The following is a 26,500-nucleotide window of genomic DNA, read 5'->3' as shown; positions in this document are numbered from 1 at the left end:
GCTGGGCTGGCTGGGCCATGGGCACTGTGCTGTGGTGCCGGGGAGCCTCTCACCGCTCCGAGGATGCACAGAGACCCTCTATCTCCAAGGCTGGTGCCCCAGCCCCTGCCTCCCTCCAGCAGACTGAGGCGAGTCTGGGCAGGCCCTGGCTGGGCCAGTCTGGGGCGAGGCCATTGGGTAATGAATGCCGATTAACATTGTAACATGTGGATTCTTCTCAGGTAACAATTCCTCGGGGCTGGCGCCTGCTGCTGTGCTGCCCTGCACCTGCCTGCGGGGCTGGAGCTGGGGCACCTGCCAAGCCAGCCGTGGCACTGGGGGGATGGCAGGGCAGGCGTCAGCAGTGCCAGAACTTGCTTCTCGTGGGCTCTGTGCTCCGCCCTGGGAGCAGCAAAGGCTGAAGTTACCAGCCTGGGCTGGGAAGCACAGTGCAGGGCTCGGAAACGGGGAGGCCCCTTGAACAAGGCTGCTCTGGGTGGCAAGGGGCTGAGTGCTGGCTGGTGTCAGCCAGAGAGGCAGGATCCTCAGGCAGCCACCTCAATGCATCCAAGCCCCCAGCTATCCCAGCCCTGGGCTCCTCACCCCCAGCTCTGCCAAGGCCCCTCAATCTTGATCTGCAGCCCCCCTGGCACCCCAGCCCTGGGCTCCCCCCCAGCTCTGTTGGTGCCCCTGAATCCCAACCTGCAGCCCCCCTGCTAGCCCAGCCCTGGGCTCCCCACCCCCAGCTCTGCTAGGGCCCTTAACATTTGAGTTGAGGGAGACCTGGCTGAATTATTATTTTCCTCTGGGAGAAAAAGTATTTTCTAGCCTGAAGGTCCCTCTAGGGTCAGGCAGGATCTCGTTAAACCCCCAGCACAACACCCTGCCACATAACTCATGGGCCTTCTCCGCTGGGGGGAAAATCAGAGGGGCAGGGGCAAATAGCACATCTCCTGCTCCAACCACTGCGCCCCTTCCAGCTGGCTGTGCCCCAATCCCACCAATTCCCGGGGGGGGGCACATTACGGGTGGCAGCCTGGCTCCTGGGGAAGGGCAGCAGCTGGGCAGACCATGGGAAGGCTGGCCCCAGCCTCAGGCAGCCTCCTTCCCATGACCCCAGGGCCAGCCACTCCCTCAGGTCACGCCTGGCAGGGCTCTTATCAGTTTGGCCCCCTGCCTGCTGGAAACACGAAGGCTGGGGGGCGATTGGCATCTCAGAGCTAGGCTGGGGATGCTCAGCCCCCCAGCCAGAGACTTCCCCAGTCACACCCCCATAGAGTTCCCAAGCTCCCTGAGCTACGGTGATGGGAAATGCAAGCCCCAGAGGGGAACACTGCCCACTCCCGCTGGCTTCACTGCCCTGGGATCATTTCCTCTCTGAGCTGCCTTTTCCTGCCTGATTTACCAGCTAGGGTGAGGCCACCAATTCACCCAGCAGGGTTGGGGGGGAACTGGGAGCCAGGACTCCTGGATTCTATCCCCAGTTCTGAGAGTGGGACAGGATCTAGTGGGTTAGAGCAGGGGGGCCTGGGAGCCAGGATACCTGGGTTCTATCCCTGGCCTGAGCAGTGGCAAGTCAACCTCAGCCCTGGTGTAGCCAGAATTCCTCCATCAACCTGGCTACTTCCTCTTGGAGAGGTGGGTTAGCAATGCTGATGCAGAGTCCCTCCCTGGTGCAGACAGTGGCTGCATAGTAGTGCCACTGCACTTCAAATGCTACAGCGTCTCTGGGTCAGTCCAGAGTCAGGATGGGGATGGGGTGTGACTCCAGAGTGACCGAGACCAGAATCTGGCCTGTGGGCTAGTCCGGGCCCATTTCAACCCCCCTCTGTGGCATCCCTTGTTTGGAGGGTGCAGGGGCCTTGAGCCAGGGCTCCCAGGGAGATTTGTGGAACTGGTCCCGTTTAGGGACAAAGCAATGCGGCCCCAGGGGAGGGGTCTCCCCCAGGAGAAGGTGGGGGCTGAGCTGGGGGCAGAGCTGTGGGCCAGCCCGGAGCCAGTCACCACTGCACCGCCACCCACAATAACACATGAAAGAATTAAAGTGGAGAGGCTTTCATGAGATTTGGGGCAAGTGTGCCAGGCAGGAAATGCCTGAGCATTGCCAGGGGAATCCGGGTCAGCTCTGAGCCCGCCAGCTCCTTCCCCATGGGGAGGGGCAGCTCAGGCCCGGGGCCAAGACCGAGGCCAGGACTGGCCCCGGCCCTGCTCTTGCTTTGGAGGAGGAGCTGCAATGGCCAGGACATGCAGGTCTGGTCTCTCCTGGGCTCTGCTGGGGGTCCTGTCCCAGCACCAACATTGCTCACTCAGACCCAGACCCACAGGCCTGAGCCCACATGGCAGACAGCACGGCCTATGCCAGCCTATTCCTGGGCACTGGGGGGGAAGCTTGCCAGGGAGTATCTGCTCTTTGTCACCCCAAGACCCAAAAGAACCTCTTGCTCCCTAAACCAAGCTGCAAGGTCACTGCTGAGTCTGGGCTCGTTCCCTCATCGGTTCAACAGGGATATTGATCCCCATGTGGCTTGACCAGAACCCCAGGGCCAGTCAAGTTACAGTCTGGGCATTTCAATCCTTGGCAAAGCCCCCCAGATCCTTGTGCTGCCCCACTGCCCAGCCATCATGCCATGCCACTGCCCAGCCACATCACTGCCTGCCCGTCACACTGCACTGAGCTGTTTTGCTGATGCTAGGTCCCATCCCAGAGGCAGCTTGTGATGGGCCATCAGCCTCCAGTACACACCCTGGTGGCCTTGCCCATGCCAGCCCTCAGCTCCCTGCCAGTCCGATACTTAGAGCCAGGGTCTAAGAACAAGAGGCCTCCTTGGTGGGGTTTCATTAGTTAACTCCTTTTACAGGGTACAACCCCCCCTCGTTAGCCCCTCAATATCCAGCCCTTCTTCTGGCTGGGGGCTAATGCCAGCCAGTGTCACCTCCCACATGCAGGCCTTGAATCCTGCCTCCCCCCAGAGCTGGGTGACGCATCAGGCCCTCTCTAGCCCTCAAGCAGCTTGTCCCCCCAGCCCCTTCGTACTCACTTCTCTTCACCAGCCAGCAGCTCCTGTTAAGGTCCCTGGAGCTCTTATCCTTGAGCCCCTCCTCTGGCCGCCACCTGGCAGCCTTTGCCAGCCCCAAGTCCTCGTTAGCCAATGAGCTGCCAGGCAGCCCCCTAGCCAGGTCATTGCTCACAGGTGGGCCAGGATGGGCTCCAAGGGTGGCTACATGCGACATGGCTGCACTGCGTGGCAGAGGGAGTGAGGCTGCATGAGCACAGCCTGGGGCCGACCCTCCTGGGAGGGTGAGGGCCCATGTACCTCTCAGTGCAACACTTACCCCAGGTCAGTGAAGTTGTCAGGCAGCATATAACGAGCCCTGTCGGAGATCAGCACTAAACTCCTCCAGCCCCCAATTATCCGTCATTAAACCCACTGCCTAATCACCCTCAAGATGAGCTGAGGAACGCCACGGTGCTGCTGGGCCCCGATTACCGGATCCTCGCTCTTCTAAGTGCAGAACCCAGTCACTGGATCCCTGGCCCCAGTGCAGGCCCTTGGCTGGCTCTGTCGGCCTCAAGCCTTGGGATGTTTCTAGCGGACTAGGGAGCGTTCGTTTCCCCATTTGGTGCTGACCTCACAGAGCCAGATTCTTTATGGAGCTTTATCCCCCGGCCAGCCCCCAGGCCACAACTCTGCCCCACGGCTGCCCTCCGAGGCTCCATGGCTAGTCCAGGGCAGAGACTCCCCCTTTTTCCTTCACGGTTGGACAGGACCATGACTCTGGGTTTGGCAGGGGCCTGCTGGGCCGCCCAGTCCCTTCGCTCTCCATGCTGCACAGGGACTGTCCTCTCCCTGGCTGTGGCTCCTACCAGCTGGGCAGCGGGGAGGGGGTCCCCAGCTGGGATGGGCTTGGTGTCTCTTGATGGGCACTCAGTGGAAGCTGGGCCTCCCAGCCTGGCAGCCAGTTCCCTGCATGGCCCAGTGCCACAGGCCAGTGGGAAGGATGTGGGGGGGGGTTGGAGCACTGCGCCATATGTGAAACAAGCCCGTGGGGCTGTATTGTTCCCTTCTCCAGTCGCAAACGAGTCCAGACAGGCAGCTCCATCTGCAGCAGCAGCAGCCACTCACCACAAAACTGCAGGAGAATTGTATTGAGCAGCGATGCCAGCAAGCGTGCGGGGCATGGTGCCACCAGCCCGGCAACCCAGCCTGCAAGGGGCACCTGGAGACACTGCAGGTTGGGATTGAGGGACAACCAGCAGAGCTGGGGGGTGGCAGAGCCCTAAGCTGCACAGATCAAGATTTGCCCTTGGAAGCAGGGAGTGGCTAGTAGGGAGCTAGTGATAGGCAGGGCCCTGTGGGGCTGATCCGTGGCCCATAATGTAGTGGGGCAAGGCTTGTGCCCTCCCTGCTGGGGGGACAACGTTCCCATCTCCAGGGCCATCCATCAGGCACCAGCACAATGCCTCTCCCATGATCCCTCCTCACTGGAGCCCCACTTCACAGCATCCTGCCCCCTAGCAGAGGCCGTGTCCTACCCCAGAGATGGGACCGTTTCATTGATGGAAAAGGTGGGTTCTGTGCATGGTAGCAAAGCCCCTAGGGAGACAGGTGTCCTAGAGGTGCCAGGGTGATTCTCCATCTGCACCTCTGGTTGGCTCCTTGCTCCTCTCCAAGGCATTGCGGCCAGTCACAGCCTGAGAACCGGCCCCTCTGATTCCTGCCGCATCCCCTGGCAGGTCTGGTGCTGGAGGCAGAAGCTCAGATGGTAACTTCCCTCCAGCAGGCAGCACCAGGCAGGCCCGACCGGCTTTGCTGAGGTGAGAAGCAGCAAAGTCAATGTGCACCAGCGCTGAACACCAGCCCGGCCAGGTCCCAGGGGGCTCAGCCTGACCCCAGCGGAGCAGCGTCTGTGCGTGGTTCCCGGAACTGGGCAGAGCCTTGCTGGGGACAGTCAGACCACGTGGCTGCACTTTGCTCTGATAACTTGACTCAGGGAAACAAACGGGTGGGACCTGGAGAACTGGAGGCAGCAGCTGGTGGGACTGTGGTGGAGGATGCTCCAAAGAGGAGCCAGACTAAACTCTGCCCCTTGCCTTGTCCACTGGCACTTGGTGTGGCCTCTCTGGATCCAGATCCTCCTGCTGGGCCTTGCTCTGCACTGGCTAGCTCCCTTTGCAGCCTGGGGGCAGTGCTGACCCTGTACACACCCCTCCTTGCTTCCCTCCCAGCTACACTTGGCTGGGAATGGAGGAGGGCACAGGGCTGGCATGCAGAGCTCTCACCCTGGGCACCAGACAGATGGGCCCATGAGATGCCCTATCACCATCCCTGGGAATTGGGTAGTTACTGCGCAGGCTTCTAAGCAGCAGGAAGGCCAGGTGGATCCCAGTTGGGCCTGCCCAGGGCCGCTCCAAATGGGGTAATGTCTGCGGCTGACTGGCTAAAGCCACAATGACATCATGCTAGGTGGCTGAGACCCTGCCTTGCAGAATGACATCAGAGCAAACTGATTCAGAGCCTGGCTGGAGCTGGATCCCGTCTGTAGGACTGCGGTTAATACATTCCTGGAGTTTAAGGCAGGAGGGACCGTTAGATTGTCTGGTCAGCCTCCTGCATGGCACAGGCCAGAGAGTTCCCCCCGGTTCCCCCGCCCTGAGCCCAAGAGCTGGGCTCTGAGTAAAGCATCACCCAGAGAGGCACCAGTCAGGACCTGCAGACCCCAGGAGATGGGGAACCCACCCGTGCCCTGGGGAGCTTGCTCCAGTGGTTAATCACCCGTGGCCCTGTTTCTAACTGGAGTTTGTCTGGCTTTAGCTTCCAGCCATTGGTTCCTGTTCTGCCTTTCCCTGCTCGATTCAAGAGCCCGTTGGCACTGGGTATTTTCTCCCTGTGACACGTGCTGTGCCCAAGTCCCCACTCAGTCTTTGCTCTGAGATGCTGACCAGCTTGAGCTCTTTGAGTCTCGCTGTACGACGTTTCCTCCGAAACCCTTCAATCGTTTCCTCTTCTCTGAGGCTTCGCCTCGGAACCAGGCCCCCCTACAGCTGAGCTGTCGGCCTGAAAGGGCCCAGAGATCCCAGTGCTGGATGCAGGGTCCCACAAAGCTCTGCTGCCCAGCACCTGTGTTTGCAGGGTGATTGCAGAGGGTGGGTGTGTCTCTCACGGGTGCTGCTCCACCCACCCAGCCCCCACTCAGAGTCATTTCCTCTGTTAGACTGCAGCTCAAAAGCACCCTTCTTCCTCCCAGCTCTGTCTGGAGCAATCCCAGGCAGTGACAGAGCTTTATAAATATCATCGCGATGACGTCCTTCACGTCCTGTAATTAACCGTGATCTACAGGGATTCCCAAGTGTGGTGTCAGGTGCCGGTTTCCTTATGGATTAGTAACTGGGGAGGAATTCTGAGCACGTGGGGTGAAATTCACCCTGGGTGTAGGCAGGTGGCCAGCCTGGGTTGAAATGCAGTGGCAGCTGTCCTGTGAGGGCCTGCTCCAGACCCATGCAGCCTGTCAGGGCTTTGCACACTTGCCTCAAAGGGGTCATCTGCTGCAGCTCATTAAGCACCAGGATCACAGAGCCAGAAACACATGGGCAGTGCTGCAGGGGGTGGTGATGGGGGAGAACCCAATGCAAACCTTGCCCCACCGGTGCACCAGCCGCTCCCTCTCCCCAAGCTCCATTAAAGCGCATGAGAGAGGGAGTCTCTGTAGCTTGTGGTGCAAGAGAAGGGGAAGAGGGCGCTGGTGCTTGTTCACCGGCTGTTTGGATGCTGCTGAGGGCACCAGAATTCCTCTCTGGAGGAATGTCTGTGAAACCTCCCTTCTTAGCTCTGGCTTTGCCATTCCTCTAGCATCCCAGGAGCTTGAGCAATGCCTGATTCTCAGTGAGGCCTGGGCTCCTTAACACAGCACATACTAAATAGCACGGGGTTGTTATTGTAGGGTGAGTGCAATACACCTAGCAAACAAGGGTTTGTTACTGCAGGGCTGCTCCTGCCTGCCGGACTCAGGCCTGTTCCTGTTTTGTGTAGAGGCGGGTGCCCGTCCGGGTTGGGGAGTGAGCTGGGGGCAGGGGCGGGTGCCAGGTAGAGGTGGTGCTTTTGCGGCTGGCCTGTGCCCAAGAAGGGGGCGAAGAGCTGCCTCTTCCCAAGGAGGCCTCACCTTGGTGCCCACGTCCCAGGGTCCCCAGGTGTGTCCCAGCCCCTCCCGGGGTCCCCAGGTGTGTCCCTGCCCTCCCCCCCGTGGGGGCCCATCCCGTCCCAGGCGCGGTCTGCAGCACGGACCCCCCAACCCCAACGAGCCGCCGCCGCCGAGGCAGGGGGAGGGACCGGGCGTGGAGCCGCCCCCGAGAGGAGGAGACACCGCCCGTGGCACCCGGCTGAGCGGCCCCCACCGCCCTGCCGAGCCAGACTTCGCTGCAAGCCGCTGGCCCGGCGCACAGAGCTGCCCCCGGAGTCCGGACCGACCCGTCCAGAGCCGCTTCTCCCCGCCGGGCCGCCTCGCCTGGGACTGGGCCAGCACCGAGCCCCGGGCGCTCCGCACCAGCCCGCTCCAGGCTTCGGGCTCCGGGCAGCGCCGCCCGGGCGCCCCGTCCAGCATGAGCCGCCAGGGCATGGCCGCCCACACCCAGACCCGCATCCGCACGGACCGGTTCGCCGACAGCTACACCCTGCTGGGCAGGGAGCTGGGCAGGTGAGCCGGGCCCCGGGCCCCGGACCAGGAGCCCCTCGCCGGCCGCGGCAGCCGGAGCGGGAGCGGGGCTGGCAGGTGCGGGCTGGGTGTCACTTTGTACCTGTGTCGGTGCCTGACCGCTCAGCTCGGGCGGGACTTTGTTGAGCAGTGTGTGAATAAATGGGGGGGGGGGTGTCGCTGTGTGTGTGTTACTGTGTGTCAGTGGCACGGGTGTCACTCCGCATGTGTTTGTGTGTTACTGTGTATCAATGGCATGGGTGTCACTGTGTGTGTGTCACTGTGTGTGTGTTCCTGTGTGTCAGTGGCACGGGTGTCACTCTGCATGTGTTACTGTGTGTTCCTGTGTGTCAGTGGCACGGGTGTCACTCTGCATGTGTTACTGTGTGTCAGTGGCACGGGTGCCACTCCGCATGTGTTTGTGTGTTACTGTGTATCAATGGCATGGGTGTCACTGTGTGTGTGTCACTGTGTGTGTGTTCCTGTGTGTCAGTGGCACGGGTATCACTCTGCATGTGTTACTGTGTGTTACTGTGTGTCAGTGGCACGGGTGTCGCTATGTGTGTGTTACTGTGTGTCAGTGGCACGAGTGTCACTCTGCATGTGTTTGTGTGTTACTGTGTGTCAGTGGCATGGGTGTCACTCTGAATGTGTTTGTGTGTTACTGTGTGTCAGTGGCACAGGTGTCGCTATGTGTGTGTTACTGTGTGTCAGTGGCATGGGTGTCACTGTGTGTGTGTTACTGTGTGTCAGTGGCATGAGTGTCACTCTGTGTGTATCATTGTGTGTGTATTCCTGTGTGTCAGTGGCAAGGGTGTCACGCTGCATGTGTTACTGTGTGTCAGTGGCACGGGTGTCGCTGTGTGTGTGTTACTGTGTGTCAGTGGCATGAGTGTCACTCTGTGTGTGTCACTCTGTGTTCCTGTGTGTCAGTGGCATGGGTGTCACTCTGCATGTGTTACTGTGTGTCAGTGGCATGAGTGTCAGTGTGTGTGTGTTACTGTGTGTCAGTGGCACGTGTGTCACTCTGCATGTGTTACTGTGTGTCAGTGGCACGGGTGTCGCTATGTGTGTGTTACTGTGTGTCAGTGGCACGGGTGTCACTCTGCATGTGTTACTGTGTGTGTTACTGTGTGTCAGTGGCACGGGTGTCACTGAGTGTGTGTTACTGTGTGTCAGTGGCACGGGTGTCGCTGTGTGTGTGTGTGTTACTGTGTGTGAGTGGCTCAGATGTCACGCTGTGTGTGTTACTGTGTGTGTGTGTTAGTATGTCTGAATGGCATGGGTGTCGCTGTGTGTTTATGTTACTGTGTGTGAGTGGCTCGAGTGTCGCTCTGTATGTGTGTGTTATTCTGTGTGTGAGTGGATCTGTGTGAGTGGCTCGGTGTCGCTGTGTGTGTGTGTGTTACTGTGTGTGAGTGGCTCTGTGTGTGTGTTGCTGTGTGTGAATGGCACGGATGTCGCTGTGTGTGTGTGTTACTGTGTGTGAGTGGCTCGGGTGTCGCTCTGTGTGTGTTACTGTGTGTGAGTGGCTCGGGTGTCGCTCTGTGTGTGTTACTGTGTGTGAGTGGCTCGGGTGTCGCTGTGTGTGTGTGTTACTGTGTGTGAGTGGCTCTGTGTGTGTGTTACTGTGTGTGAGTGGCTTGGGTGTCTCTGTGTGTGTGTTACTGTGTGTGAGTGGCTCGGTGTCGCTGTGTGTGTATGTTACTGTGTGTGAGTGGCTCTGTGTGTGTGTTACAGTGTGTGAGTGGCTCAGATGTCGCTGTGTGTGTGTGTGTTACTGTGTGTGAGTGGCTCGGTGTCACTGTGTGTGTGTGTTACTGTGTGTGAGTGGCTCGGTGTCGCTGTGTGTGTGTGTGTTACTGTGTGTGAGTGGCTCGGGTGTCACTGTGTGTGTGTTACTGTGTGTGAGTGGCTCGGTGTCGCTGTGTGTGTGTGTGTTACTGTGTGTGAGTGGCTCGGTGTCGCTGTGTGTGTGTGTTACTGTGTGTGAGTGGCTCGGGTGTCGCTGTGTGTGTGTGTTACAGTGTGTGAGTGGCTCGGGTGTCGCTGTGTGTGTGTGTTACTGTGTGTGAGTGGCTCGGGTGTCGCTGTGTGTGTGTGTTACTGTGTGTGAGTGGCTCGGTGTCGCTGTGTGTGTGTGTGTTACTGTGTGTGAGTGGCTCGGTGTCGCTGTGTGTGTGTGTGTTACAGTGTGTGAGTGGCTCGGGTGTCGCTGTGTGTGTGTGTTACAGTGTGTGAGTGGCTCGGGTGTCGCTGTGTGTGTGTGTTACTGTGTGTGAGTGGCTCGGTGTCGCTGTGTGTGTGTGTTACTGTGTGTGAGTGGCTCGGTGTCGCTGTGTGTGTGTGTGTTACTGTGTGTGAGTGGCTCGGGTGTCGTTGTGTGTGTGTGTTACTGTGTGTGAGTGGCTCGGTGTCGCTGTGTGTGTGTGTTACTGTGTGTGAGTGGCTCGGTGTCGCTGTGTGTGTGTGTTACTGTGTGTGAGTGACTCGGTGTCGCTGTGTGTGTGTGTGTTACTGTGTGTGAGTGGCTCAGATGTCGCTGTGTGTGTGTGTTACTGTGTGTGAGTGGCTCGGGTGTCGCTGTGTGTGTGTGTTACTGTGTGTGAGTGGCTCGGGTGTCGCTGTGTTTGTGTGTTACAGTGTGTGAGTGGCTCGGGTGTCGCTGTGTGTGTGTTACTGTGTGTGAGTGGCTCGGTGTCGCTGTGTGTGTGTGTTACTGTGTGTGAGTGGCTCAGATGTCGCTGTGTGTGTGTGTTACTGTGTGTGAGTGGCTCGGTGTCGCTGTGTGTGTGTGTGTTACTGTGTGTGAGTGGCTCGGTGTCGCTGCGTGTGTGTGTTACTGTGTGTGAGTGGCTCGGTGTCGCTGCGTGTGTGTGTTACAGTGTGTGAGTGGCTCGGGTGTCGCTGTGTGTCTCCCTGCCCCGGGAAGCGTAGCCCAAGTGCTGTTTCGGGGCCTCTCCCCCGGCTGCGAGCGCCCGGGGTGGTGGTGGGAGGTGGCAGCGGGCTCCCAGCGCCCCGGGGGGCCATGCGTGTAGGGTTACTTGGGGCCGCACTGCTGGTGCCCGGAGGAAGGCCAGGGAGGGGTGAACAAACCTGATCTCATGAGAGTCACAGCCCAGGGCCACTGAGGCAGGGGACGAGCCTGGGCCGGGCGGGTTGTGGCAGCAGCGCTTGGCTGAGATCCAGGGATGGGGGGTGAAGTGCCCTTGGGGGTTGTCTCTCACTCTGCCGCCTGGAGCTGGGGTGGGGAGGCTGCCTTGCTGGCACCACCAGTGTCCTCGGCTGACCCCGGGGCCAGGCTTGCAGCAGGGAGCCGGCCACAGCACGGACTAGGGGGTGGGGGGATGCCACTGAGATCTCACTCCACTCTGGGGCATCAAATAACCCCCTGGGGGGCACGGGAAGGACCTTCCCTGGCCCATCTCCTCCGTTCGCTGGTGCTTCTGGCACCAGCCCAAAGTGCCCAGATCGGGCTGGGAGCCTGGGGAGGGGGGGGGAATACAGTAGCTTCTGGTGAAGGGAGAATCTCTCTTGTTGCACACACCGCAGCCACACATCGGGGCAGAGAGCCCTGCCCCCCAGGGCAGAGAGCCTGTAACCCCCACCCCCCCGGGTAGGGAGCCCTGCACCCCCATCCCCCTGAGACCATCCCCTGGTGCCTGGCTTTGCCAAACTCTGGTTTTCACGCCGCTGAAGTGCAGTTTGGTTGTAGCTGCCCGGTGCCAGGCGGGGGGGAACTGGTTGCAGGGGGGGCCCCCAGCATTTCAGTGCTCTGCAGTTGGAAGCCGAATATGGTGCGGTTTCTTGCTCAGAGCGAGTTGCTTGCTACCTGCTGATTTCCTGCTAGCCAAGACGAGACAAATCTCCCTGACCTGGGCCCTGGTGGCTCTGCACAGATCAGGGTCACAGGGTGCTGAGCAGGTGACGTGCCCTGTGCATAGCACGGGCAGCCACCGGCATGGGGTAGCGCTCTGTGGTTTGCAGGCTGCTGGCGCTCTGAAAGCAGCCCTGGATTCCCCAGGGCTGAGGCCGGAGCCGGTACCCACCCTGGCTATCTTTAGCAGCACAGTCTGTCTGGGACAGACGGCGGCTGCTGGGTTCTTGTGGCGGAGGCTATTTCTGAGCCAGAGCCTGGTGCCCTCGCTGCCTGGAGCCTGGGCCAGGACTTGGCATTTCACCGTCTGAGCCATTGTGCCAGCCGCCTCTTATCCTGGTCCACACTGGCTGCTGCCTGTCCTCACCAGGGGGATAGTAGCTCGCTCCCACCTTCCGACCCTGAGAACGTCACCCCGAGGCTTCTTTCCATCTGTGCCTGTGACCGGTGCAGCCCAGACGTGGCCCCTTGTTTCTGGCAGAGCCACATGATATGCCCAGCTGCCCCACCCCAGCATCTGAGCCTCACAATCCCCCGTGGTTTGTGTCCCCCCAACCTCCGTGCAAAGAAGGGAACAACCACCCCCATGCTACAGCTGGGGACTGAGGCTCAGAGGGATGAAGGGACTCAGCCAAGGCCACACGTGGAGTCTGTGGCAGAGACGGGAACTGACCCCAGGTCTCCAGTGTCCAGCCCAGTGCACAGTCCTTCCACCGCCGGGATGAACAGCCAGAACCCTAGTGGGGGCTGTGCAGCCAGCTCAGCTCCCCTCCCTCCAGGGAGCGACGCCTGCGGGAGCTCTTGCCCTCCGTGTGTTTTTTTTTCAGAAGAATTTAAGCATGAAGTTCAGAGCTTGTGAGTGAGAGACAAACTGCCCATGGCTGTAGCCAGGCCCGGTCCTGGGCAAACTTCCTGCAACAGCTCTGCGGTGTCCCTGTACCCCAACCTGCAGCCCCTGCAACCCCCCCAGGCAACCTAGACCCAAGCTCTGCGGTGCCCCTCTACACCGACCCGCAGCCCCCGCTACCCCCCGGGCAACCCAGACACAAGCTCTGCGGTGCCCCTCTACCCCGACCCGCAACCCCCACTAGCCCCCTGGGCAACCCAGACACAAGCTCTGCTGTGCCCCTGTACCCCGACCTGCAGCCCCTGCTACCCCCCGGGCAACCCAGACACAAGCTCTGCTGTGCCCCTCTACCCCGACCCGCAACCCCCACTAGCCCCCTGGGCAACCCAGACACAAGCTCTGCTGTGCCCCTGTACCCGAACCCACAGCTCCCACTACCCCCCTGGGCAACCCAGACACAAGCTCTGCTGTGCCCCTCTACCCCGACCCGCAACCCCCACTAGCCCCCTGGGCAACCCAGACACAAGCTCTGCTGTGCCCCTCTACCCCGACCCGCAACCCCCACTAGCCCCCTGGGCAACCCAGACACAAGCTCTGCTGTGCCCCTCTACCCCGACCCGCAACCCCCACTAGCCCCCTGGGCAACCCAGACACAAGCTCTGCTGTGCCCCTCTACCCCGACCCGCAACCCCCACTAGCCCCCTGGGCAACCCAGACACAAGCTCTGCGGTGTCCCTGTACCCTGACCTGCAGCCCGCTACCCCCCTGGGCAACCCAGACACAAGCTCTGCTGTGCCCCTCTACCCCGACCCGCAACCCCCACTAGCCCCCTGGGCAACCCAGACACAAGCTCTGCTGTGCCCCTCTACCCCGACCCGCAACCCCCACTAGCCCCCTGGGCAACCCAGACACAAGCTCTGCTGTGCCCCTCTACCCCGACCCGCAACCCCCACTAGCCCCCTGGGCAACCCAGACACAAGCTCTGCTGTGCCCCTCTACCCCGACCCGCAACCCCCATTAGCCCCCTGGGCAACCCAGACACAAGCTCTGCTGTGCCCCTCTACCCCGACCCGCAACCCCCACTAGCCCCCTGGGCAACCCAGACACAAGCTCTGCGGTGTCCCTGTACCCTGACCTGCAGCCCCTGCTACCCCCCTGGGCAACCCAGACACAAGCTCTGCTGTGCCCCTGTACCCGAACCCACAGCTCCCACTACCCCCCTGGGCAACCCAGACACAAGCTCTGCTGTGCCCCTCTACCCCGACCTGCAGCCCCTGCTACCCCTCTGGGCAACCCAGACACAAGCTCTGCTGTGCCCCTGTACCCCGACCTGCAGCCCCTGCTACCCCCCTGGGCAACCCAGACACAAGCTCTGCTGTGCCCCTGTACCCCGACCCACAGCCCCCACTACCCCCCTGGGCAACCTCTACTTGTGCCCCTCAATCCTGACCTACAACCCCCCTCCACCCCCCACCAAGCCATTCCTGTTCTGGGTCTCTCGAGCAGGGACAGTACATCAGGCTGGGCTGGGATGTGCATAAAGAGGAGCCAAGTCCATTCTGATGGGGAAAGACCTGCCCTCCCCCCAGAGTGCTGGGTTCAGAGCAGCTGGGCCCTGTTGGGCTGTGCAGCCCCATGCCCGTCCCCTGGCACTGTCTGAGCTGAGCGATAGTTCGAGGACCCACCTGGGAGTCCGGCTGAGCACAGAGCTGGGAACTTGTTGGTTCCTGCATTTCCTGGCAGGCCCTGCCCTGGGCACAGAGGGAAGCAGGGCCTGGGAGGGCTCCTTTCGGGCACCTAGCCCCTGGCTGCTCGCTGCACTTGCCCTTCTGGCTTTGGGAGCACAAGCCATGGAAGCAGGTGGCGCATTTCCTCCAGGCAGAGCCTGTCTCATCTGCCCCAGCTTAGCACGGGGCACCCTGGGGATGAGCCCCACAGCGTGGGACTGAAGAGTGGGGGCTGGGCTCTCCCTCAGCTGCCCTGGCTGCTGGGGTCCAGTTAGGAGCAGGTGGGGGGTTGTCCCTGCTGCTTCCTGCGGCGAGATGCATTCATGTCCAATTTCCGCTCGCTTAGGGGCAACGAACAGGCTCCCACCCCTGGAGACCAGAGGCCGGGAATCCTGGGCCAGCCCAGGCCATGCAGCCCAGGCTGGACACACTGGAGAGACAGCAGGCTGAACCCCAGGGAAGGAAGCACCTCTAGCTGGGTGGTGGCTGGAGCAAAGACCTCTGGGGCTGCCGGGAGGGCATCCCTCTGGGCTGGAGGTCCAGCGTGGCAGCTCCAGGGTAGCCGCTCCTGCTGCTGTCTCGGGGCAGCCCCTGCCCTACTTCTCTGTGCACCTGGTCAGGGAGGCCAGGAGCTCCCAGCTTATCACAGGGTCCCCAGGCTGTCTGAGAATAAACTGGAGGGTTCAGCCTGGAGGAAGCCTCCTCCCCCTACTCCCCAGCTCCCTTTATTATCAGTGCCAGGCTGGTGGCATGTGTTCGTGTGGGGAGCTGGCAGGGGTGTTTCTGCTGTGGTGGCAACCAGGGCTGGCTCCGAGCACCAGCCCAGCAAGCAACTGCTTGGTGCCGCTGATGGCATGTCCGGGTCTTCGGCGGCGGGTCCCTCAGTCCCTCTCGGAGGGAAGGACCAGCAGTCGAATTGCTGCTGAAGCAGGGGCGGTAGAGCTGATCACAATCACGGCTTTTTTTCCCCTTTTTCCTGCTTAGGGCGCAAAAGCCCTGGAGCCGGCCCTGGTGGCAACAGCTGAGCTGGGCCCCAATCCAGCAAGGCTGCAGCCTGCATGGAATGCCCCCCAAAACTGCTGAGCCCAGCCTGGCCTGGCCCGGGAGGGTGCAGAGCTGCTGCTGCCCATGTCTGCAGGCATTCAGTGACCCTGCAGGGAGCCTTGGGCTCAGAGAGGGGAGTCCTGCCATGCTCATGCCAGTCGCCAGGTGCCAGAGTGGCTGGGGCTAGCTGATCAGTGCACTGGCCTTGCCCATGCCCCAGTGTTCCCCTGAGAGCCCTGGGACACAGGGCAGGTTGTGGGCTCCTAGCGGAGAGCCAGCAACCCTGGGCCAGCTTTTAAGGGTGACTCCCAGCTGAGACTGACCTGGGGTGTGTGAGAAAAGCGCACCAGGGCTGGGCTGGCAGGGGGCTGGGGGTCAGGATTGAGGGGCCCTGGCAGAGCCGGGGGTGGGGAGTCCAGGGCTGGGCTGGCAGGGGGGTGCAGGCAGGATTAAGGGTTCGGGGTGCGTGTGTGGAATCTTCCAGCAGCGTCACTGTCTCTCCATTTTGCAAATTCCCTTCCTGGCTATTTACAAGTAGCCACCCAGAAGCTGTTGGAATCTCTCAGTTCTGGGCACGAAGTTCTGAGTCGGGGCCATTTCCAAACTTTCTGGGGCCAAGCGGCTGTCGCCAGAGGTCGCCCTGAGAACAGCCGAGCGGCTTGGGGCTGGGCTGTGACTGGCTTATGGGGAGCCAGCTCTCCAGTTCTGTCCAGTGGTGCAAACAGGGGCACTGGGGGAGCAGCCGGGCGAGGGGCCTGTTGTCTCTTGCTAGCTTCATCCAGGCCACTTGTCTGTTTGAGCTTATGGGGTCAGGGTGAGGAGGAGGTGGCTGTGATCCTGGGCTGCAGAGGGTTCTGGCTCGCAGGAGGGGCGGCTGCTGTCTGGATGTGTCTGGAGCCATGTGGGTCAGTCGGGACCCACATGTGTGGCACAAACAGCCTGTGGGGGAAGTGCTGGCACGTCTCTGAGCTCCTGCTGGCTGCTGCCCCAGGCTCTCCTGGGGCTTGGCGGGCGCAGCGCAAGTGGGCCTGTGCCCGCTCCCCTCGGGGCTGTGGTTGCGGCGCTGTATGCTGGGGTTCTGGGGTTCCCCCAGCTGCCGCTTGCTCGGGAGCTGAGCCTGGTGCCCAGGCCACATGGTTCCCATTAGACGAGGGGCTCCTGGAAATGGCAGCAGGGAACGTCTCTGTTTACATGGCGAGATCCCAGGATCCTGGCTCCTCCCTGCTGTGCCTGCCCCTTCTGCCTGCAGGGTGGGAGCTGCTCCTGCCCCGGCTTGGTGACTCCTTCCCCCAGGTGCAGATCTGCAGGGCACTCCCCTGGCAGGGGGACTGGGGACAGGCCAGGGAGAAGGAGGCCTGGGCTCTGTTCCTGGACGTGCTGTGGATAATGGGGGTACCTGACCTGACCTTACCCCTGCTCAGGGGGCCTCAGGGGAGCTGTAGGGTCTCCACAGTGCTGGGGGCTGGGTTAGCTGTTGGGGTGCATGACACTGAGGAGGCCCGTGCACCCCCTTCCCAGCAGCATGGCTGGTTGCCCTGAGTAGAGCCATCTCCGCCCTCCCTCTAACCCCCCCACACGCTCCCCACTGCCGGGCCTCCCTGTCAGCACCAGGTCCCTGAGTCGCGGAAGCTGCACCTTGTGACTCTCACAGCTCAGGGGTTCATGGGGGGCTGGCTGCAGAGGAAGGGAGGGAGGGCAGGGGGGCCGTGCTGCATGGGGAAGGGGCATGATGATGGAGGGGCCAGGGCCAGCCCCTGCTCAGTTCCCTGATGGCTCCTCTCCGCAGGGGCAAGTTTGCGGTGGTGAAGAAGTGCCTGGAGAAGGCCACGGGCCGGGAGTTCGCAGCCAAGTTCCTGCGGAAGCGGCGCAAGGGCGAGGACTGCCGGCTCGACATCATCAACGAGATCGCCGTGCTGGAGCTGGCCGCCCGCAGCCCCCACGTGGTGGATCTGCACGAGGTCTACGAGACTCCTGCCGAGATCGTGCTGGTGCTGGAGTGGTGAGTGCCGGGCAGGGGCTCCTCGCTGCCATGGGCCTGGGCAGACGGGGCCCCCTCGCTCCTCGGCCCCACACTGAGCCCAGCGGGGTCCCCACACTGCCTCACCCCTTGGCTGGTCTCGGCCCCAGCCCCTCCATACACGCCCCTTGCTCTGCAGGGTGAAGGCTGCAGGCTGGGTCCTTTCCCTGGTCCAGCCAGTGGGGTCAGCAGGGGCAGGACCCTCTACAGAGAAGGGCATGGTCTCAAGTTGCAGTGGGGGAGGTCTAGGTTGGATATTAGGAAACACCATTTCCCTAGGAGGGTGGTGAAGCACTGGAAGGGTTACCTAGGGAGGTGGCAGAATCTCCATCCTTAGAGGTTTTTAAGGTCAGGCTTGACAAAGCCCTGGCTGGGATGATTTAGTTGGGAATTGGCCCTGCTTTGAGCAGGGGGTTGGACTAGATGCCTCCTGAGGTCCCTTCCAACCCTGAGATTCTGTGATTCTCCTTGGGGCTGCAGGGGAGTGTCTCTGATCAGGGCCCTGCAGCCTCCTGTGGCCTAGAAAGTGCTTTCCGGGGCTCTAGAACAGCCTGTCCATAGAGCGCGGACAGTGAGTACCTACGGGCTGTGCCAGGGCCTGTGTCAGGGCACCAGCTCCCTGCCCTGCCCAGCGCCTGCACTTGAAACCTGCTGCCTCGGCTGGCTGCATGGCTGGGGCTGAGCGCAGCAGGAAGTGACTTAACCAGAGCGTGTCTGAGAAACAGCCTCAGCCCCGTTTCTCAGCTCCCTTTCCGGGCAGCTGCTGAGCTTGGGGCCGCATCCTGCCCACACGGCTCCACCACAGGGCCCCAGCTGGATCCCCAGAGAGCACGGCTTCCTGTCTGGGGCCTCTCCACAAACCAGGCCAGGCTCCTTTACTGGGAAAGAGACTCAGGTGGTGCCGGGACAGTGACGTCAGGACGGGAGCGGCAGGAGAGAGAAGTGACGCTACAGGGACCCCCCCTGCACAGACCGCAGGGCTGAAGGGACCGTGGGGCTGACCATGGGGTGGGGACCCTGTGCTGCTGGAGGGGGAGGGCTGGTTCTAGGAGCCCAGCTGCCCCACTGCAGTGGGAAAGAAGCCTTCACTACTGGCAGGGCCTCTGGATGGGCCCTCCAAAGGCTGGTGGGGTGGGGCGCCAGCCCAGCCTGCCCGAGGGAGGAGGGAGAGCTCGGTCTTCACGGACCAAGGCCTGGGGGTATTCCTCACTCAGGCCGGGTCGGAACCAGTGACCCAGAGGTGCTGGGACACATAATGACACTCCTGAATCCCCCCTCGCTGGCCCTGGGACAAGCGGGAGGGGCTGGGCTGGCGCTGGCTGTTGCCGACATGGTGCCATGGGCACGTGAGGCAGGCTGGGCATCTGGGTAACCAGCACGTTGGGCGTGGATGCTACCCTGGACCCTTGTGCCAGTATAAACCCCAGCTAATTACACAGCCCTTGATGTGGTGCTGGCAGCAGGCACCTGACCAGACAGCTGGGGGACCCTATGAGACCTGGGCCTTCCTGGCAAAAACACCCCTCCTCGCTGGGCACGCGAGCGGAAACAGAAGCTTGCAGCCGCTCTGGGTTTTTTCGGAAAGCGCCTCGCTGGCCCTGTGGGTCTTGGGTCCCTTTGAAAGTCAGAGGGATTCTGCTCTCCCTTGGCCCCTGCCCACCGCCAGCGCGCTGGGTGGCTGCGAGGAAAGGCGCGTGGGTGGCTGTCTCTGAAACGCGACGCTAGCTCGGCGTTGAGTTCCCAGAAGCAGCTCATGGTTTTGTGCATGTTTTCTGTGCTCAGAGCGGGGCTGTCATCTGCTCTCGCTGTAACCACAGCGTGAGGTGAGCAATGCAAACCTGCCCGTCAGCATGCTCCCTCTGCTCCTACAGCAGTGCCGACGAGCCCTAGCCGAGATCAGGGCCCCATGGTGCACACATGCAGCACCTAGCACAGTCCCTGCCCCACAGGTTACAAGCTGAATAGACAAGACAAGGGTGGGAGAGGACCAGAGAGGGGAAGGGACAGGTCTAAGGTCCCACAGCAAGTCAGGAGTAGAACCCAGGTGTTCAGACACCCAGGCCAGGGCCCTCACCACTGGGCCTTGCTGCCTCTGATGTCACCTAGCGAGTCCCCCCAGACATGGGGAGCAGCTCAGCCTGGAGTGACCCCCTCTGTGGCCTGGCCCACACTGGGAATTGGCCCCAGTTCCTGCAGTCGCAGAACCCACGGCTCCCTGCCTGTGCCAGCTGCTATCACGCACACAAAGCCACTGCACTAGGGAGCCGGCCCCTTGCAGCCCAGGAAAGCCACGATCTGTCCCTTCCCTTCCCAGCATCAGGTGGGTGCCACGGGACGTGGCTACCTGCTAGCCTCCCCTGCTGGCTGAGCGTGGCACTGCAGGCACTCCCTGTCTCAGGTTCACTCCTCCAGCTGCCTCAGTCACAATTCAGTCCCCTTCCAGGGTAACAAACCTCCAAACAAAACCAAGGTGAATTCACCCCACTTGGGCTCCCTTCGGCTAGTCCCCTCAGAGTTACCTCACCGTCTCCAGAGTAGAGCCCTGCGTCCCACGCCCCTTCCCGGAGCCCCCGACAGCCCAGCCCAGCTGCTCTCTGTGGTTCCTCTATGCAAACTGAGGTCTCAGCCCCTGCGGGCCATCACCGCTCTGATCCCAGCCAGCTGGGGCCAGCAGCGAGCCCAGCTCCCTTTAAAGGGCCAGCCAGCCTGCGCTGGGGTTAGTGCCAGTGATGCACATTGTGAAGTCTGGGAAGAGGCTCCTGGGGTGGCAGGTCCGGGGATGGGCAAAAACCCACCTGTCTTGCTGAGGCACCTGGATTCGGGCCTGCTCTGAAGCCATATCCACCCCTTCATGCCCTCACTGGTCCTGTGGGTGCAGGCTCCCCAGAGAGGTTTCTGGCTCTCCCAGTTCCTGCAGGCCAGCCCCTGGCTCCCTCCTGGCCTGGGCACGCCTGGACCCGTTGCCAGGAGGCTGGGGAACAGCCCTATGGGCTTGGTGGCACAGAAACAGCCCCTGTGGCTCCTGGTTAATTGCTGGCAGAGGCTGGAGGGCATCCTGTGCAGAGCTGCGGAGACACCCCTGGCATGGAACCAGCCTGGCTGGCGCCCAGGAACGTGCAGCATCCTGGCTGCTTGGGGGCACCTAGGGGTCAGCAGCATGGGCATGAGCAGCTCCACGGGACGGTGCCGTGCACCCTGCACGCCCTGTTGGGGCTGGGCCCGGAGCCGGGCACTGGGACGGGCATGGCCCTGCCCTCTGGGTGCTGGGGCTGCGGTTACGTAACCAGCGAGGAACAGGCCAGGTGTTGGCACCAGCGGCTGGGCAGGAGAGTGACCTGCCAAGAGCTGTCTCCTGTGATCCCAGCGGGGACGGGGATGGGGCCCCAGGGTGGCTGTGCTGACGCAGGGAATGGGGGTGGAGCCCTTCCCTGAGGGGTCCCTGCCCACCGGCCCTTTGTGAAATGAGCAGGCAGTCCGGATGCCTGGGTTCGACTCCTGGCGCTGGAGGGGAGCGGCCAGGTCTAGAGATTAGCACCAGGGTGGAGGGGGAGGCTGGGAATCAGGTGGCAGAGCTAGGCCTGCACTGGGGAAAGAGGGGTTAGCGTGTGCTGGTGCTGGGGGGTTAGCATGTGCTGGGGGAGGGAGGTTGTTAGCGTGAGCTGGGGGGTTAGCGTGTCCTGGGGAGGGGGGTTAGCGTGCGCAGGTGCTCGTGGCTGCGGGGGGGCATTTGCCGGCAAGGCTCCGTCCCCGCTCACCTGCCGTCCCCACCCCCCCTTCAGCGCAGCTGGCGGGGAGATCTTCCAGCAATGCGTAGCAGAGCAGGATGAGGCCTTCACCGAGCAGGACGTGATCCGGCTGGTGCGGCAGATCCTGCGCGGCGTCGCCTTCCTGCACCAGCACAACGTCGTCCACCTGGACCTGAAGGTACCGGCGGGGCTGGGCTGTTACTGGGAGCAGAGTCTGTCGGGAGGGTGGGACGGGTGGACACAGCTCAGAAAGGGCTGGTTCCCCCAGGACTCCCGGAAACCCTCCTTGTCCCTGTGGTGGTGGAGTCCCTCCCACCCCCCATCGCTGCAGAGGGAGTGGAGCACCAGCCCAGCCCTGCCTTGCCCCAGCACCAGCGTCCCGGCCCTCCCCGCTCACACCTTGCCTCTGCCCGCAGCCCCAGAACATCCTCCTGACCAGCAGCAGCCCCCTGGGCGACATCCGCATCGTGGACTTCGGGCTATCGCGTCGGGTGGACGCCGTGCGGGAGGTGCGCGAGATTCTGGGCACGCCGGAGTATGTGGGTAGGTGGCACCGCGGCGGGTATCAGAGACCGGGGACAGGCTGGGGGGGGCACATCCTTGTTGGGCTGCAGACATTGGTCGTGACTCCACGGGAGTGAATCTGTCCCGAGCGCCTGGGTTCTGAGCCGTGGGCCCAAGGGCTCCAGCAGAGCCAGGGACTGGGCATGGGTCTCGCCCCCTCCCCGAGCCCGTTCAGACCTGTGCTGAGCTTGCTGCCCAGCTGCTGCCCCCTCCAGCACCCTCTGCTCCCACCGCCAACCTGGGCACCCTCTGCAGCCGGGGCGGAGGTTCTGGCACCGGCGGCAGGGCCCGTAACTCCCCTACGTTTCTCTTTGCAGCTCCCGAGGTCCTGAGCTATGAGCCCATCAGCACAGCCACCGACATGTGGTAGGTCTCTGGGGTCCCTCTGCCCTCCTCTAGGGGCAGGCGTCAGCTCTGGCCTATGCGGGGCAGTGGGGTCTGTCCTTTCTCCTGGGGCGTGGGGGCAGGGTAACGGTGTCACGGAGTCCCTGGGTGACACTCTGGATCTGCTCCCCACAAAGCCGGGCAGGACTTTGGGGAGCCTCCTCTCCCTCGGAGCAGACTGTCTGCAGGGCAAGACGCTCACACGGCTTCACCTCCTGGGTCTCTCCTTGGAGCATTCAGCGTCCTCTGCCCCTCAGTGTGCTTTCCCCAGCGAGTCGCCCCAGCGGGGTCCTGGGGAAGCCACAGAGTCCTGCACCCCCACTTTGCAGTCAGACGTGACTCTCAGCCAGCCAGTAAAACAGAGGTTTATTTGATGACAGGAACAGGGTCTAAAACAGAGCTTGTAGGTACAGCGAACGGGACCCCTCGGCCAGGTCCATTCTGGGGGGCAGTGAGCCAGACCCCCACGTCTGCCCTCACTCCTCGTCCCCAGCCAGCCCCAAACTGAAACCCCCTCCAGCCCCTCCTTCTCTGGGCTTTGTTCCTTTCCCGGGCCAGGAGGTCACTTGATTCCTTTGTTCTCCAACATCTTTAGCATCCCGTGGCAGGGGGGAAGAGCCCCGGGCCATCAGTTGCCAGGAGACAGATTGTTCGCCATTTATGTGCACTGGCCCTTTGTTCTGCAACAATCACACTCCCTTATCCCATCACCTAGAGACTTAAGAAATGCACAGGGGAAACTGAGGCACCCACACAGTAGTCAGAGGAAACATTAAGAACAGTCCCGTTTGTCACAAACGGCACATGGGAGGCTGGTGCAAAGAGGCAGGGGGTGGTGTTCCCTTGCTGCAGGTCACCAGGTAGCTGCAGCGTTTGCTCGCAGCGCGTCATCCGTGGAACTGAGTTCCTGCTTGTCCTGGCACGGGACACCCTGGGAGATGGGGCGAATGTCCCCTGCCCCTGCAGATACACTCTCCCCAGAAAGCGCTGTGCCCTGCCCCCAGCGTCCTTGGCCCTCACCCAGCTGCAGTAGAGGAAGGGGAGCCCACAGGGTGGGTGCAGTGCCCGCTCATGGCACAACCAATACTGCAGTTGAGAGCCACTGAGGGGGGTACAGGGCTACGTCCCCTCCATGCCCCCAGCATCAGCCCCCACAGGCCCTCTCCTGCTCTGGGAAGGAGTCTCAGCCCATGGTTGTGAACCTGCCAGTGTCCGGGAGAGGAGCAGGGGTGAAGCGGGGTCCTCAGGCTTCCCTGGACACAGGGGCCGGGCTCAGCCTGGGGAGGGGCTGAGAGGTGAGCACAGACTGAGTCTCATGGGTTTGGCCTTGCCTGCGGGGGGCTGTGCCTCCTCCCATCACTCACAGACCAGGCGGCTTGCACCGGTGGGAGCCAGGCCCTGGCCCGCTGGGCTCCCCGCTGGCTCTGACCCCAGGGGCTCTCCCCAGGAGCATCGGGGTGCTGACCTACGTCATGCTGACGGGCGAGTCGCCCTTCCTGGGTGACACCAAGCAGGAGACCTTCCTGAACATCTCCCAGGTGAACGTGCAGTTCCCGCCCGATGTCTTCCAGGGCATCTCGGACCAGGCCATCGACTTCATCCGCTCCCTGCTTGTCAAGAACCCCAGGTACCCGCTGCTACCCCCCGGCCTTGTCACACCAGCCTCGGGCATGTGGCGCCCGGCCCAGAGCCTCCCGCGCCTGGGAGATCGGCCCTGGAACTGGCCTCGCACGTGTCCTGGGGAGGGGGCTCGTCCCAGCTCCGCTGGCTGCCGGGGTGTCGCCCGATGTGAGCGCGGTGCGGGAGGAAGGCTGGACTCTCGGAGGTGGCCCTGGGGTGGCCATGCGGGAGGGGGGCAGTCGCAGGGGTAGGGCCGAGGACTCCCTGGCTGAGAGCACTAATCCCCTCTCTCCTGCCTGCAGGAAGCGAGCCAAGGCTGAGCAGTGCCTGCAGCACCCCTGGCTGGCCCTGGCCCCAGCCCCGGCCCCGGCGGTGGAGCTGGCGGCCCCAGTGCGGGCTGATCTGGAGCAGGCCCCGGTGAGCGAGGGCAGCAGTGGCCCTGAGGAGGACGAAGAGCTGGTGCTGGTGGCCTCCTACATGATGCCCTGCCCCTGCCGCCAGCTGAGGGGCCTGGAGGTGCGGGAGACGGAGCTGGCTGGGGTGCGGAAGCCGTTCCCAGCCCTGCAGGAGATCGCCCAGGAGCTGGTGTTCTGAGCCGGCCGCCCGCAACCCCTTTGCCTGCTGCCTTGGAGAGCAGCGCGGCGGACTTGCCACAGGCCTGCCGGGCACATTTCCAAGCCTGTCCCGGAGTCGGGGCCCCTGGATGCGAGAGGGACGGGCCCCCGGAGTGGGGGGCTCCCAGGGAGCAGGAGCAGCTTTGCCTCGGTCCTGGGGGAGCCAGTCGGGCACCCGGCTGCTCAGCCCTGCAGCCATGGCTCCTGTGTACATAGCACTGCAGGGGAGGACAGAGCCTGTCAGACGGGATAGGGTGGGTCACTGTAGGGGAGGGGAGCCCCCCAGTGTCAGTGATGGGGGACGGGAGCACCTGTTACCAGCGGGAGTTTGTTGGGGTATCACTGCCCCGCACAGCTGGACCAGGCAGTGGCTGAAGGAAGAGACTGAACCCCTGTGGCCTCTACAGGAGACAAACACCATGGAAAAGCCCTGGGGGTCACCCCAGAGCCCCACATTCAAACTGCAACCCGAAATCTGCAGCAGCTTCCCCCAGAGCAGCTGCCAGCGGGAGCACAGGGCCCAGCGGGGCAGAGGCTGCTCAGCTCGGAACCCGGGAAGCTCCATTTGGGGGCTGGCCCTGCCTGCGGTCACTGCGGCATAGGGATGCCCCCCTCCATCCTGTTGTGGGGCATGGAAGGGCCCCACTGCCTGGCCCAGCCCCACCCAGGCAGCTGACCCATGTTTTCCCTCTGGTTTCTGAATTAGCAAATTAGTTACTGGCCCATTTGGTCCGGGGGGAGGTGGAGGGCTGGCTGCACTGCCACACTGTGCTGGCCATGGGGCGAGGCCTGGGGAGGGCAAGGGGCGGATGGCACCAGGAGCTGGCAGTGCCACCAGATTTCTCTGATGGTCCAGGTGCCAATTGCAGGGTAAAGTGGAGCCGCCCCCGTTCTGCTGTGTTCACACCTTGGCATCAGGCTGCCAGGCAGGGACTCGAGGGGGAGCCCCAAACCAGGCACTCCTGCAGCGGGTGCCTGGCCCAGCAGATGGCGCCATTGGGTTCCCCCCAAGTGAAGCCCATGGGGCAGCCGCCGCGTCTGGCACTGGGCTTTGCGGCCGCCCCGGGAGGGACCGTGGCACCAGCTGCCACGTCTTTGCCTGGTTTTTTTGAACTAAAGGATTAAAGTTTATATCTATAAAAATGTTGGCTCCTCCCCAGGGGGTCCCCAGGGGCCTCGTGCCCCACATGGGCCCCACTCTCACCCAGACAGGCCCAGGGCCTAGCTCTCCTGCCCAGGGGCTGTGCTGCAGCCAGCAATGGCTAAGGCAGGCTGCCCAGGGGACACCTCTCCCCACCAGACAGGAGCCTGGGCTCCATGCAAGCAGCTTGGGCAAGGCACGGGTGCGGGGGTGGTGGCTGGGAGGAGCGGGTGTCCCAGGCCCCAGTGACCTGCTGCCTGGGGCCTCACACTTGCCGGCTTTGAAGTGAGCAGGTCACAGGGGCTCCCCGGCCTCTAAGGACTGAGGCCCCATCGGGGCTGCAGTTCCAGCCAGGCAAAGTTGCGGTGCGTAAGGCAGGTGCTGTGTCCCCAGTGTGACGAGCTCCCTGGAGAGATGGCAGAGCAGGTGGCAAGTGACTTTTAGCCCCCATTGCCCACATGGGGGGGCTGAGCCCTGCAGCTTCTAGCCTGCCGTGCCAAGCACCCAGCTCCCTGCCAGGGGCATGACAGCCCAGCGCCCTGACTACCTCGCAATCACACCTGGCCAGTCTGGTGCTGCTGGGCACAGGGGAGCTCAGCAGGGTTGGCTGCTCTGCCAGGCAGGCACCAGTTCACCCCCTTGCCCCGGGATGCACCCAGGAAATGCTGGGTGTCCCTCAGGACATGCACATGGCAGCGCATGGGGTGCCCCCATCTCAGCTGGCACTGGTGGGACATGGCCTGACTCATGCCCAGCCCTGCAGCTCTGCTTGTGGCTGCAGGAGCTGGGACCTAGGGCAGAAGGAGCAAACCCAGGTGCCCACCTCCCTGTCCTCCCTGGGGCTGGCTCTTGCCTCCAGCTCCTGGGAACAGGCGGAGGCTGAGCCCCCTACCCCCAGCTCGGTGGGCTTGCGCAGAGCAGCTTCATCAGGCTCTGCTCCCACATAAGCTGCAGTGAGAAGCCCTGCCCAGCCCAGGTAGGCAAGTCCTGCTAGCACCGAGTGCCTGCTGGGCAGCCCGTCTCCATGCACCCGCCTCATGCCAGGTACAGGCACCCAGCGCCCACAACACCCCTCCCCCAACAATCCAGGCAGCCAGCATGGGGGCAGTGCCCCACAGCACTCTCATGGCCACATGCCCTTGGTGACTGGCCAGTGCTTCTGCAACGCCTCCTGGGGGGGCTGCCACTGAGCACAGCGGCTCAGACCTGCTTTTGGGGGCTCCGCATGGCACCAATGGCCCCCGAGCACTACAG

The 26,500-nt window shown here is 62.6% G+C and overlaps 1 protein-coding gene across 1 annotated transcript; it reads left to right on the top strand.

Moving 5' to 3' along the window:
- Positions 1-7,392: 7,392 nt before the first annotated feature.
- Positions 7,393-26,268, top strand: LOC127040458 (serine/threonine-protein kinase 17A-like). Its single transcript, XM_050934634.1, has 7 exons — positions 7,393-7,668; positions 16,947-17,159; positions 20,957-21,101; positions 21,340-21,466; positions 21,805-21,853; positions 23,319-23,498; positions 23,794-26,268. Exons 1-7 carry the CDS (start codon positions 7,574-7,576, stop codon positions 24,083-24,085), a joined length of 1,101 nt encoding a protein of 366 aa, XP_050790591.1. The 5' UTR covers positions 7,393-7,573; the 3' UTR covers positions 24,086-26,268.
- Positions 26,269-26,500: the final 232 nt, after the last annotated feature.

This window comes from Gopherus flavomarginatus, chromosome 25 (genome assembly GCF_025201925.1).
Source record: "Gopherus flavomarginatus isolate rGopFla2 chromosome 25, rGopFla2.mat.asm, whole genome shotgun sequence".
Lineage (NCBI taxonomy): Eukaryota > Metazoa > Chordata > Testudines > Testudinidae > Gopherus > Gopherus flavomarginatus.
Note: the sequence above shows the minus strand (reverse complement) of the source record. Positions and strands in the feature narration are given on the sequence as shown.

Excerpts from the sequence above, each read along its gene's own strand:
- LOC127040458 (XM_050934634.1), top strand. The coding sequence starts at position 7,574 with ATGAGCCGCCAGGGCATGGCCGCCCACACCCAGACCCGCATCCGCACG. Across the intron at positions 21,854-23,318 it reads AGCACAGCCACCGACATGTG|GAGCATCGGGGTGCTGACCT; the intron begins GTAGGTCTCTGG and ends GGCTCTCCCCAG. Across the intron at positions 23,499-23,793 it reads CTGCTTGTCAAGAACCCCAG|GAAGCGAGCCAAGGCTGAGC; the intron begins GTACCCGCTGCT and ends TCCTGCCTGCAG.